This window comes from Bombina bombina, chromosome 3 (assembly GCF_027579735.1).
Source record: "Bombina bombina isolate aBomBom1 chromosome 3, aBomBom1.pri, whole genome shotgun sequence".
In the NCBI taxonomy this organism is placed as follows: Eukaryota; Metazoa; Chordata; class Amphibia; order Anura; family Bombinatoridae; genus Bombina; species Bombina bombina.
Window position 1 is genome coordinate 475,516,281 of NC_069501.1, and position 12,332 is coordinate 475,528,612.

At 35.5% G+C, this 12,332-nt stretch overlaps 1 protein-coding gene across 1 annotated transcript in view; it reads left to right on the forward strand.

Moving 5' to 3' along the window:
- Window positions 1–12,332, forward strand: part of SCUBE3 (signal peptide, CUB domain and EGF like domain containing 3) — a 237,351-nt gene that overhangs the window by 86,936 nt on the left and 138,083 nt on the right. Inside the window, exons 4-5 of the mRNA XM_053706789.1 lie at window positions 4,549–4,683; window positions 10,686–10,808. Of these exons, the coding sequence (XP_053562764.1) occupies window positions 4,549–4,683; window positions 10,686–10,808 (258 nt within the window). The remainder of the gene's footprint in view (window positions 1–4,548; window positions 4,684–10,685; window positions 10,809–12,332) is intronic.

Below are 12,332 nucleotides of genomic sequence, written 5' to 3' on the forward strand. Positions count from 1 at the left end.
GGTTTATGTATAACACAGGGTTACATTCTAAAAGTAAATTATAGGGACAATCTCAACCACCCCTGTTTTCCTGTCATACGGGTCAATATTCATATACAGATGCCCCTCGTTTTACAACGGTTCAATTTACACCGTTTTAGAATAACAACCTTTTTTCCAGTCATGTGACTGCTATTGAAAAGCATTGAGAAGCAGTGCATTTATTAAAATAGCCAGTAGGTGGAGCTGTCCGCTTGTGTTGCAGCAAAGCCAAGCAAGCTGAAATTAATCAGTTTAACCAGACCTGAGCTATCGAGCAGATTTCAAAGGAACAAGATCTTCCTGTTTATAAATCAGTCCAGATTGGAATGCATAAAAAGAACTGTTTGCAGAAAAATGCAAGTGAAGTCTGTGTTGTGTGATTATTGTATTAGGTTTATAATGTTATTTAGCAAATGTTTTGTTCATTTAGCTTAGTTTAATTATATATTCTGTGTTGTGTGATTATTTTATTAGGTTTATAATGCTGTTTAGCATTTAAAGTCTTCATTTCAAAGCTTTAAAAATAATGTATTAGGTGTTACTTATGACAATTTTGAGAGGGGCCTGGAACGTATCTCCCTCACTTCCCATTGACTTATATTATAAACTGGGTTTCAATTTACAACGGTTTCGAGTTACTACCATTCCTTCTGGAACCTAACCCTGACGTAAACTGAGGGCTACCTGTATATAATAACACTTTTCTTCTGTGTTTCTGCTCCTCCTATGTTTTTTTTTGTTGTTGTTTTTTTGTCACTCTTCCTTCCTCTCTGTAACTTTTTTCTTTCTCTTTTCCCTTTACCCTATCACAATTTGACACCCTTTGCTTCTTTTTTATTTGTTTATCATTTCATTCATAGTGTCACAAAGAAGACAATCACGTTATAATGTGGTGAAAAGTGACAATTTGTGAAAGTAAAGCTCAGGAGTGTTCATGAACAACCTGAAAAAAATAAAAAAGCAAATAAAATGTAAATAAAAACAAAAACAAACCTCTTATTGCCAACTTGAAGAAAACTAAGAATACTAACCTATACTTTGTATAGGTTTAGGCTCCACTAAAGACACTTTCACAAACCATCTCATTTAAAGGGACATTCCAGCCAAAATTGGAATCCACATGGGTGCATTTCGATATTGAACAGAAGCATTTTTGTAATATACATGCATTAGCAAAAATGCTTCTAATAAAAGCTATAGCTGTTTCAAAAGTGTATTTATGCACTAGACATGTGCGTTTCGTTCCGAATTTAAATTCGGACGAATTTGTCCAATTCGGAGATTCGGATCGATTCGAATTTCCGAATTACCGTAGCACCGAATCTAATGAATAAATCCGAATTAGTTCGGATTTATTCGTAACATTCGGATTGCCATGGACTAATCACAATTACACTAGTATTGTACTGTATATTAGGTTATATCACTCTGCTATGGGTTACACCTAATATTACAGTACATAATACTAGTCTAATACACAGCACATCCCACCTAACACATACCGAACTTCCGAATTTACGAATCGAATCCGAACCGAATACATCCAAATTTATTTGAATCCGAATTAATCCGAACGAATCCGAAACAAATGTATCTGAATTCGAATCGATCTGAAAATAAAATTCTAAAACATCCGAATCGATCCGAAACAAAACTATTTTTTTCGCCGCGCACAAGTCTACCGTGCACCAGCATTTGAAACACAGCACTTGCTTAGAGAGCCTAAGGTGCTTGTAACATCTTGTAATGACTCAATTTGTTTATTGCGACATGAGACAAGCCACACTGGTGCTCTGAACAGCTGCAGTATTTAAAATGCTGTTGCACTTAGAATATCTAGCTATGCTTCGCGTGCACATGCAGAGAAAAATGTGAACACTAATACAGTTATAACTTTCACTAGAAACTTTTTTGCTAATACATGTATGTTGCAAATATGTTTCTATGCAAAGATGTAATTAATCTATGTGCATGTAAATTTTGACCGGAATGTCTCTTTAAGGTACAATGCCTGAAAAAGCAGCTATAATATATCTGTATTTTGTAATCTATAAAGATAGGTACTATTGTCACCCTTATATACACAGGAATGCACTTAAAGGGGCAGTAAACCTACAAAGTAATGTTTTATAATTCTGCACATAGTGCAGAATTATATAACATTAGCTGAGCGCCAACTTTATATAACAAAGTATTACAGAGCTATTTTATTACGAAGTTCAGTTTTGCAGAACGCCGCTTCTGGTTCTACTAAGCGGGTCTGTTTTTTTCTAAGCACACCGCGGACACGCTGTCTGGTCACAGCATGCCCGATCGCGCCATTAAACTGAATGTAGCTCGCTTCTGGTCTGGTGGCAGGAACGAGCTGCATTCAGTTTCATAGCGCAATCGGGTGCGCTGTGACCAGACAGCGTGCCCGCAATGTGCTTAGAAATAAACAGACCCGCTCAGTAGAGCCAGGGGCGGCGTTCTGCAAAACTGAACTTTGTAATAAAATAGCTCTGTAATACTTTGTTGTATAAAGTTGGCGCTCAGCTAATGCACTATGGGCAGAATTATACAACATTATTTTGTAGGTTTACTGCCCCTTTAAGTATAAAATACAGAGGTTGAAGAGACACTAATGGGAAAATATAAAGCTTTAATTAATTCAAACTATAGTCACTTGATAACTATTTGCCCGATTATCTAAAGCTCTCTGGACTGGTGAGATTATATAAGAATGCTCGCCAGTCCTTCCATTTCCCTTGTGGAATAACCTAAAAATAGTTTTTACCCTGGAAACAGGGTGTTTTGCTAAGGGGCGTATACTGCATTTTCTTATGGGAGCGAGATGTATATTACAAAGTGCACAATTAAAATCGTAATTTAAAACTCTTACAAAACTAATAATTTCAACCATTCACACAAAATTACACAGGAAAAATTGTATTGTTTAGGTGCATCAAAATTTATAACATTGTTGTTAACCAAAAATGTTATTTTATCAAAAACGTAAAATTTGTATGTAAATTATGCAAGAATAAATCAAATTAAATATGCACTACGTAAATTGTAATTTAAGTACACTGGATGTGCAAAATCACATAGAAATTTGTAGTTATAAGGTAAAAAATACAAAGCGTAATTGTTGTTTTATCGTAAAATGGACAGAACATGGTCGTTCCATGAGCGTGTATGAAATTTTCTCTCAGAACCCAGCATAATTATCTAAACATATCGGCCTAACAGATCTCACTGTTTTTTCTTGCAAACTAAAGGTGGCAATTTTGTGATAAAATACGCAAAATTCTTAATACCCTAATAGAAAAATACATGCATACGAAAATAGAGGCGATTGTAAGATGCTATACGCAGAAAGCAGCGCAATGTGTTTATTTTTTGTATGTATGATTTAATTTTTAATTCCACCTCCTGCTCACTGCTAACTTCGCCCTACATAATGTATTGTCCCTTTCCATTACTTTCTATAGGAGACATCTCACCACTCACAGGCAAATGCCCTATTTTTAAGATAATTCCATGAGGTCAGCCTCTGTGAGGGTCGGCATGAAAACCTACACCACCTGTGAGCACCCAACACCCTTGTGGCCCTCACCCTACTCATGAAACTGTCACTTCACCCTTAAGGTACCCATGATTATGGATAGGACCCTCGCTTTACCAATGAAGTCTTCTGTGTACAATCACCCAACAAAACCTCATACAGCATCCATGCCCCAAGTTCCTTTGAGAAATGCTGTACCCCTGACTGCCACTTTCAGAATACACCAACCAATTGTAAACAATACACCACTATCACAATGACCCAATAGGAAACGACACTCATAGGACCCTCACCCTACTCATGAAATGTTCACCTCACACCCAAGGGACCCTCTCTTTACCCATGAGGACCACCCATGCATGGACCATCATCCAAAAATATATATATATATATATATATTATTTTTTTTCGCAGACATCATTTAGGTTTCCATTATGGGGCCGATTTATCATGCCCCGTATGCATCTTAATGCAGCTGTTTTCACACAAGCCTTCAGGCTCGCCTGAAACAAGATTTAAGAAGCAGAGGTCTTAAGACCTCTGAGGCGGCGGACAGCAATCAACCCGATCGGATACGATCGGGTTGATTGACACCCCCTGCTAGCGGCTGATTGGCCCGCGAATCTTCAGGGGGCGGCATTGCACAAGCATTTCACTAGAAATGCTTGTGCAATGATAAATGCAGACAGCGCACATTGTTAAATTGGCCCCTATGTGTTTAAATAAACAATACAACTATTTATAATAGTCCAAATCCTAAATATTGAAGATTCACAGAGTAGCACAGTTTTATTTTGTTACAACTGGTTGTAATCATTTTTTAATGAATATCTAAGCAGAGATGTGTTTAAAATTTACAGCTGTCACAGAATCGTGTTCAAAGTCTGGATCGATAATATTTGAGCAATTTGTATGTTTTCACCATATTTGCTACTTTCATGGCATTCCCTGTGAAGCTAATCTCAATACTTGTCTTTCAGACTTGGACGAGTGTGCGGAAGGGAATGGTGGATGCCAACAAACGTGTGTAAACATGATGGGGAGCTACGAGTGCCGCTGCCGTGAGGGGTTCTTTCTCAGTGACAACCAGCACACCTGCATCCAGCGGCCAGAAGGTGTGCAAAGGTGGAATCTTTTAAGATTGTGGAAGTTGTTCCTTTAAACTTTAAATTTCAGTAAATGGATGAGGGTATGATCATGAGAGACTGCTGCTATATTTATTTGTATACGTTCAGATGAAATCACACATTGCGCAAGCCATGTACATGATGATTGGCAAACAAGCCCTAAAGCTGTGTTTTTTTTAAATATTTTGCACCTATGCAAATATACGTGGCATGAGGCTCACTTAAAGGTTCACCATGATGAGGAAAAAGGTATTTACTTGGTGTCAGCTATTTCTTCTATGACTACTTGTTTTCATAGGGGTAAAGCTCTTTACATATCATCTTAGAATTGAAAGCTAACAAGCTTAAATTTCAGACACATGGTATTGTTTAGCTAAAAGAGACAAAGAATTGCTATAGCGTGATATAAAGGGCATTTAATCAGCATAAAGCTTCTTCTTTTTTTAAATGCTTGACTTAAACTACAGTATTAAATGTACTGTCTCCAAGAAGCCCTTCAATCATATTCCTCTCCACCCTCCTTCTGGTATGCTCATCTTTGTTTATATTAATGCTTTGTTGATTTATGGGATTTACAGTTCAGTAATTTAAGGGAGGAGGGGATCATGCCTTGCATATGGGCAGCATGACTCACATTCATGTGTCCTGAATAAATAAAATGTCTGACTCCTTATGAGCTCATCACTTTGGACGTCATTGAGTTGCATTGCTCATGTGTATTGCACACACACAAGTAACTGCTTTGTAAATCACTGAATTCCTCCAATTTTTTCTTCTACCATTTCTCATACAATATTTAACATTTGTTTGTTTTTTCTTGTTTTTTTTTTTAAATTCACTTTATTAAAAGTTTTGTTTAATACATTGTCCACACTTGACTTTCTGTATACACCTCAACCGTTTTAAGTCCAACTACAGATAATCAGACTTTTAATGGTTTATGCTCCATTTTATTTCTCATGGACTAAGATAAAATAACACATACAAGGAAAAAGGAAGGTTTCCTAGTACAAGTTAGAAGCCACCCAAAAAAGGGACATTTTTGAGCCTAGAGGAACATGGGCATAGGAAGTATGTTACTTTGATGCCTTAGTATGACTAGTATCTTCTTCCCTTACTGAGAAACATCATAATCTTTTTTGAGACTATAACCTGTTTCATATATACAGCATAACTATGGAGACTGCTCTTGTATATTTTGTGTGTGTGTGTGTGTGTATATATATCGCCATAGAACAGGCTAACAATAGTATTGAGCCAGTTGTTCGTTCCTGTGAGTGCACTTCTTTCTGTATATATATATATATATATATATATATATATATATATATATATATATATATGTGTGTATTTATATATATAGTATATTGTACATATTAAAAAATTACCAAACGTCTACCAGTTTTCTGTCATAGGGATTAGACCATTAATTAAGCTGCACACGTGTGATATTTCTGTGATGTTTGTTGATTTTAATCAAAAACACATCATTTTTAAATTGGGGTATGTTACTCAAACTGTTGTCAAACAGGTTTGTCATAAAATAGGACCTAAGACAACTGTGTAGTTTTTTAGCTGGAGGCCTGCTGTAACATACCAGCAAAACACATTATTCTATTTTTCTGTTAGACTCATTCTGCGTGAAGAACTGCTCCGTAATAAGCATTAAGCATTGACAAAAACAGCCTTCCAGAAAACTACATTACCTTTGTGAGGGTGTACAAACATTAGGGTATAGTTAACGTTTAATCAGATTAATTGCCTGATTTTACTGGACTAACTGGATTAAACTAATCTCTTAAATGACCTGGGCAGATAAACTTTAGCCTATCCTGAAGATGACTTTAGCCTATCCTGAAGATGACTTTAGCCTATCCTGAAGATGGCTTTAGCCTATCCTGAAGATGGGTTTAGCCTATCCTGAAGATGACTTTAGCCAATCCTGAAGATGGCTTTAGCCTATCCTGAAGATGGCTTTAGCCTATCCTGAAGATGGGTTTAGCCTATCCTGAAGATGACTTTAGCCTATCCTGAAGATGACTTTAGCCTATCCTGAAGATGGCTTTAGCCTATCCTGAAGATGGGTTTAGCCTATCCTGAAGATGACTTTAGCCTATCCTGAAGATGGCTTTTGCCTATCCTGAAGATGGCTTTAGCCTATCATGAAGATGTCTACCCTATGAGGCCGAGTGCAGTTTATTATGTAGTAGACTGCGCCCGGTTAAGCATACAAGCTTCACTATTAAAAGATCCCCTAACAAGATCTTGGAAAGAAAAGTATACTAGAAGTACAAAAAATAGGAGCGCCAGAAAGGCTAAAGTATGCAATCAGGAAATTAAAGATTAGTCTCAGTGGACTAGAATAATGGACATATAGTGGAATATTTAAGAGATGCTGTTAAACATATTTATTAATTAGCATTTAAGTTAAAACATCTCATAACTTTAAAAAATACACAAATATCTCTTATGGAAATGGCTACTCTTAATTAATAGTGTACAAGAAAGTGCTGGACTGAAAGTATTGTCCTCAAAATTAATAATTAGAAAAATAGTAAGGAGTCGCCTCCTCAAAGGTTCCCTAAAATGTCTTTTATCATCTAGGTGTGGAAAAAATAACCAGCTATTACCTGGAATTCCGAAGAGTTCCAGTACAAGTATTTATTATGGCGTCTCTTCTTACATACCCTTAGCAATGCTCATCAGTGATAGGCTACTAAGGACACCTATAACATATTGTCAAGTTTGGGATCTCAGAAGTTTTGTTCAGCATCATCAGTATAAGGAAGTTCAAAATGGAATCTCTAATCCCTATTATTTTATTTTTCCAACTATCCAGTCATACTATTTTTACTTAAATGCCCCCTGTTGCAGTTATAATTTCCAGGTTCCTGATGTTAACAATCGTTTCCAGTTTGTATATCTTCTTATTGGCCAGGAACCTCAACCGAAACTTTCATGGTCACTCTTAAATAATTTAATTATATTAGTCAAATCCGTCCATCCTATAGAGGGCTTATAAATTGTGTATGTATGTGTGTGTATATATATATATATATATATATATATATATATATATATATATATATATGTAAGGATTGTAAGGATGAGAAACACAGTTTATAGAGTTGCTACATTAGCATACATTTTGTATTTAATTTATATAAATTGTATACAGTAGCTTTTACAACTTTTTATATATTTTCTTTATTAAGAACATTCAACTTTCTAAGAAGTTTCTTGCAAGTGAGTCATCCATTGTCTGCTGCTAGATGGGAGGAGAGTTGGTTGAGCCATTGTGTTGGTGACTGGGAATAGAATATATTCTGTGATTGATATTGTATCCCATTAAACATTAAATAGAAAATGGTATATGGTGCCCCACTTTCTGTTTTTTTAGAATAATTCTGTTTGCAAGTTGTCCTTAGTCCAGGGCTACAATTAAGAGGCGACCAAGCATTCCTTCTATGTGACTGTGTGTCCTGGGACTTTAGTTGTTTGTGGGATTCCCCCCCCACACACACATTTTTATGTGTTCCAACATTAATTATACTTATTTATATTTATAGATTGCATATGGTAACAGCTTATTTTTATTGAACAATAGTGAACTATTTATCCCTTCAATAAGCAATTAGCTTTACTTAATAAAAGTGTTAGCTATGGAACAACTTGTATAAAATGTCATCTCTATAATTCCCGTGGTCAGATATGAATATCACCATACAAAACCATCCCAAAATTATGCTCTTTCCAGATTCTTTCTGATTCTCTTAAAGGGATAGTAAACACCAAAAATGTTATTGTTTAAAAAGATAGATAATCCCTTTATTTACCATTCCCCAGTTTTGCATAACCAACACTGTTATAGAAATATACTTTTTACCTCTGTAATTACCTTGTATTCAAGCTTCTGCAGACTGCCTCCTTATCTCAGATCTTTTGACAGACTTGGATTTCAGGCAATTAGTGCTGACTCTTAAATAACTCAACATGCGTGAGCACAATATTAATAATATGACACACATGAACGAACGCCCGCTAGCTGTGAAAAACTGTCAAATGCATTCAGATAAGAGGAGGCCTTCAAGGGCTTATAAATTAGCATATGAGCCTTCCTAGGTTTAGCTTTCAACTAAGAATACCAAAAGAAAAAAGGAAATTTGATGATAAAAGCAAATTAGAAAGTTGTTTAAAATTACATGCTCTATCTGAATCATGAAAGTTTTATTTGGTCTTTACTATCCCTTTAAGTTCCAGTTTATTTGGAAGATGAAAGTTCTCAGCTTTGTGGTGATTCTCTTTATAGTAGTCAAGAGACTTTGAGGTTAGAAAGTAATTTCACTGAAAAATGTCTTATACAAGGCCCATAGAGTCACAGAGAAACAACTCTTCTAACAAAAATTATGGAATTAAAAAAACCATAGGCCTTGTACAATAAGGAGCTTGACCAATGCTGTTGTAAATGTAATTAAAGTTAGTTAAATGTAATAGATCAATACAAAGTGAGAAATGCGAGTTCCATGGCTAGTCCAAAAATCATCCTGAGAAGAGAGTCATCAATTATAATGGATTGATGACAGTTTATCTGTAAGATCAGAACAAGCATGCAGACTTCAGCAGCACAATTATATGGAGTCTGAATGATCAAGTATTCAACACATTTGTTTCACTTTGGGACAAATGATAATAAATCTGATGGCCAGCCCAGGAATTACTGCATGATGGATACAAGCAAAGATGTGAATTTTGAAGTTTCCTCGTTCCATTGCAGCGATATACATTATCAAACTGGCAGATTGGCAGACATTGTTAAAATCAAATTATTTCAGTATCGCTAAGAGTAGACCATGGACCTGTTCTGACATATCTCATTTTGTAAATAGTAGTAAATAAAATGAATTTCTTGCCATATCACTCATATATAAAACACCATTTAGCAATAATTCATCATGTTATTGGTTTAAAAGATAAATATGCATTACCTGCAATTAGTAGACATGTGCATGGCAAGAAAATTCGGTTCGGTTCGGATCGATTCAGATTTTTTCGAATTTCGGTTCGGATCGATTCGAATTCGGAAACATTTGGATCAATTCGGTTCGGATTCGTTTTGGATTTATTCGGATTCAAGATAATTCGGTTAGATTAGGTTCAATTCGGTTCGGAAATTCGGAATTTCGGTAAGTGTTAGGTGGGATGTGCTGTGTATTAGACTAGTATATGTACTGTATATTAGGTGTAAACCATAGCAGAGTGATATAACCTAATATACTGTACAAAACTAGTGTAATCCATGGCCATCCGAATCTACCGAATAAATCTGAATAAATCCGAACTAATTCGGATTTATTCGGTAGATTCGGCACTATTTTAATTCCGAATCCCGAATTGTACGAATTCGGCCAAATTTCCGAATCGATCCGAAACGAATCTCACATTTCTAGCAATTAGAGTGGAGTATTACAAACCTTGCAAATTGGTGTATCCACTTTCCTATCCATTAGTCTTGAGGCTAAGCTATCTTAATTGGTGAATCACTTATACAGATAGATGCAGAAAAAGCATAACTACTGAATATTAGGTAAGAAAGTATTTTAATTAATTGCTCATTGTGGTGTTCCTTTAAAGTACCCTCAAGATTTCCCCTCTGTTTTATTTCTTTAAAGTTCCCTGAAGTAAATTTAAAATGTGAATCATCATTGTTCTATTAGTAATTGATTCTATTTTGGGGTGCAGTTTTTAAAAAAAGAATTTAGTTTGTGTGAATGAGTAGAGCAGCTATACTGTTAAATGAATAAAAGATGATAGTATGCAACGAGGGCTCACACGTGTACACCAGAGTCATGCATGTGACATAGATAAAAAGTTAAAAATAAGGCTATCTATTATTGTGCGTAAGTTTGCTTGAGGAAATAAATGTGTATGTGAGTCTTATGTGTTTAATCTTAGTGTCTCCTCTATCTAAATCCCTTCTCTCTCTCCTCTAGAAGGGATGAATTGCATGGATAAGAATCATGGCTGCGCCCATATCTGCAGGGAGACTCCGAAAGGGGTGTCATGCGAATGCAGGCCAGGCTTTGAGCTAACCCGAAACCAGAGAGACTGTAAATGTAAGTGTTAGTGACTGGAACAGTGCAGATATTTAAGCTTCACCATTTTTTTTTTTTAATCTTTCTAACTCTGAATTGCTATAACTAATTTGGCTCATATTTGAAATATGCATTAAAAGGGCTCATATTTATAAGACTTTTTGAGTAGTTTCAAGTAAAATGTACAGGTGTTTAAAATTTCCATTATAATAACCTGTGGAATGGCTTATTGAATACTCATAAGATTTGACATTGACAATAGAATTAAAGGGACAGTCAACACCCAACACAACAGGATTCCATATGTTTGTAACGCAAACAAAGATCTTCCTGCACCGCCTCCCTTCTCTATTACCTCTATCCTTGTCCTAGTAATCCTTCCAAATACATCCGTTAATCTACTCGAAATATGGCCGCCAAACTCCCCCCACCGTTACGTACTAACCTTCTCTTTCAATCCATCCTCCAATCAGAATGTAATCCTCGGTCAGAATCTTCAAACTCGTTCACGGCGTTTCGCAGATGCGCGATTCAATAGGAACAAAAAATGCAGAACTTTATTATCCCCAATAGTTTCTGACGTATTAATTGTCATTTATATCGATTTAATAAAAATATATTGCATTTTGAACATAAATATAAACACCTTATAGTAAATGAATTAAAATATGTGTATGCTGCGACAAGTCCGATTGCTGTTTACGATCGGACTGAATTACAAATGCGCATGCGCAATGACAGATCGTGCGCGTCATCAATCCCTACATGAACGAGCCGGATTTGAAATAGAGATGGGGAAGAAGGAGAAGGGGGAGGAGTTTGGCGGCCATATTTCGAGTAGATTAACGGATGTATTTGGAAGAATTACTAGGACAAGGATAGAGGTAATAGAGAAGGTAGGTGGTGCAGCCAGATTTTCGATTGCGTTACAAACATATGGAATCCTGTTATGTAGGGTGTTGACTGTCCCTTTAAGTTCCAGAATGTGCCTTTTTTTTTAAAAAAAAAAAAGGTATGCTGACCAGTTTTTTTAGGGTTCAAATATGAACACATTTAAAATATAGTGTGGGGTTTTCTGATCGATTGTTTTTTTTTTCTGAAATATATTCGTTTTTTTATTTAGTTGTTTTGTTTTTTTATTTATAGTAAAATAGAACAGACCAGAAAGACAAATACACGGACCACATGTTACTAAAATTCAGCTCAGCTTAAACAATCTCTCAAGAAGATCATTTGCATGTAGTGCTCGTTTGTGAATACAGCACTAATAATATATAAGATGTGATAATATATAATACATTATTTATATATATATATATATGTAATTACAATGTATATTGCACTCACTGCTCCAATACACAATTGCCTGGGTGCTCTTATCAAATAAACCCTTTATAAAAAAAAAACACCAGTCTATAGATAGATACTACAGGCCTTCATCATCAAAAATGTTACTTTATTCAGTCATCAAAATAAAAAAAAATAGTGGTCAATGTTTCGGCAAGATTGACAAACCTTTTTCAAGATTTTACCTTATCCCAACTA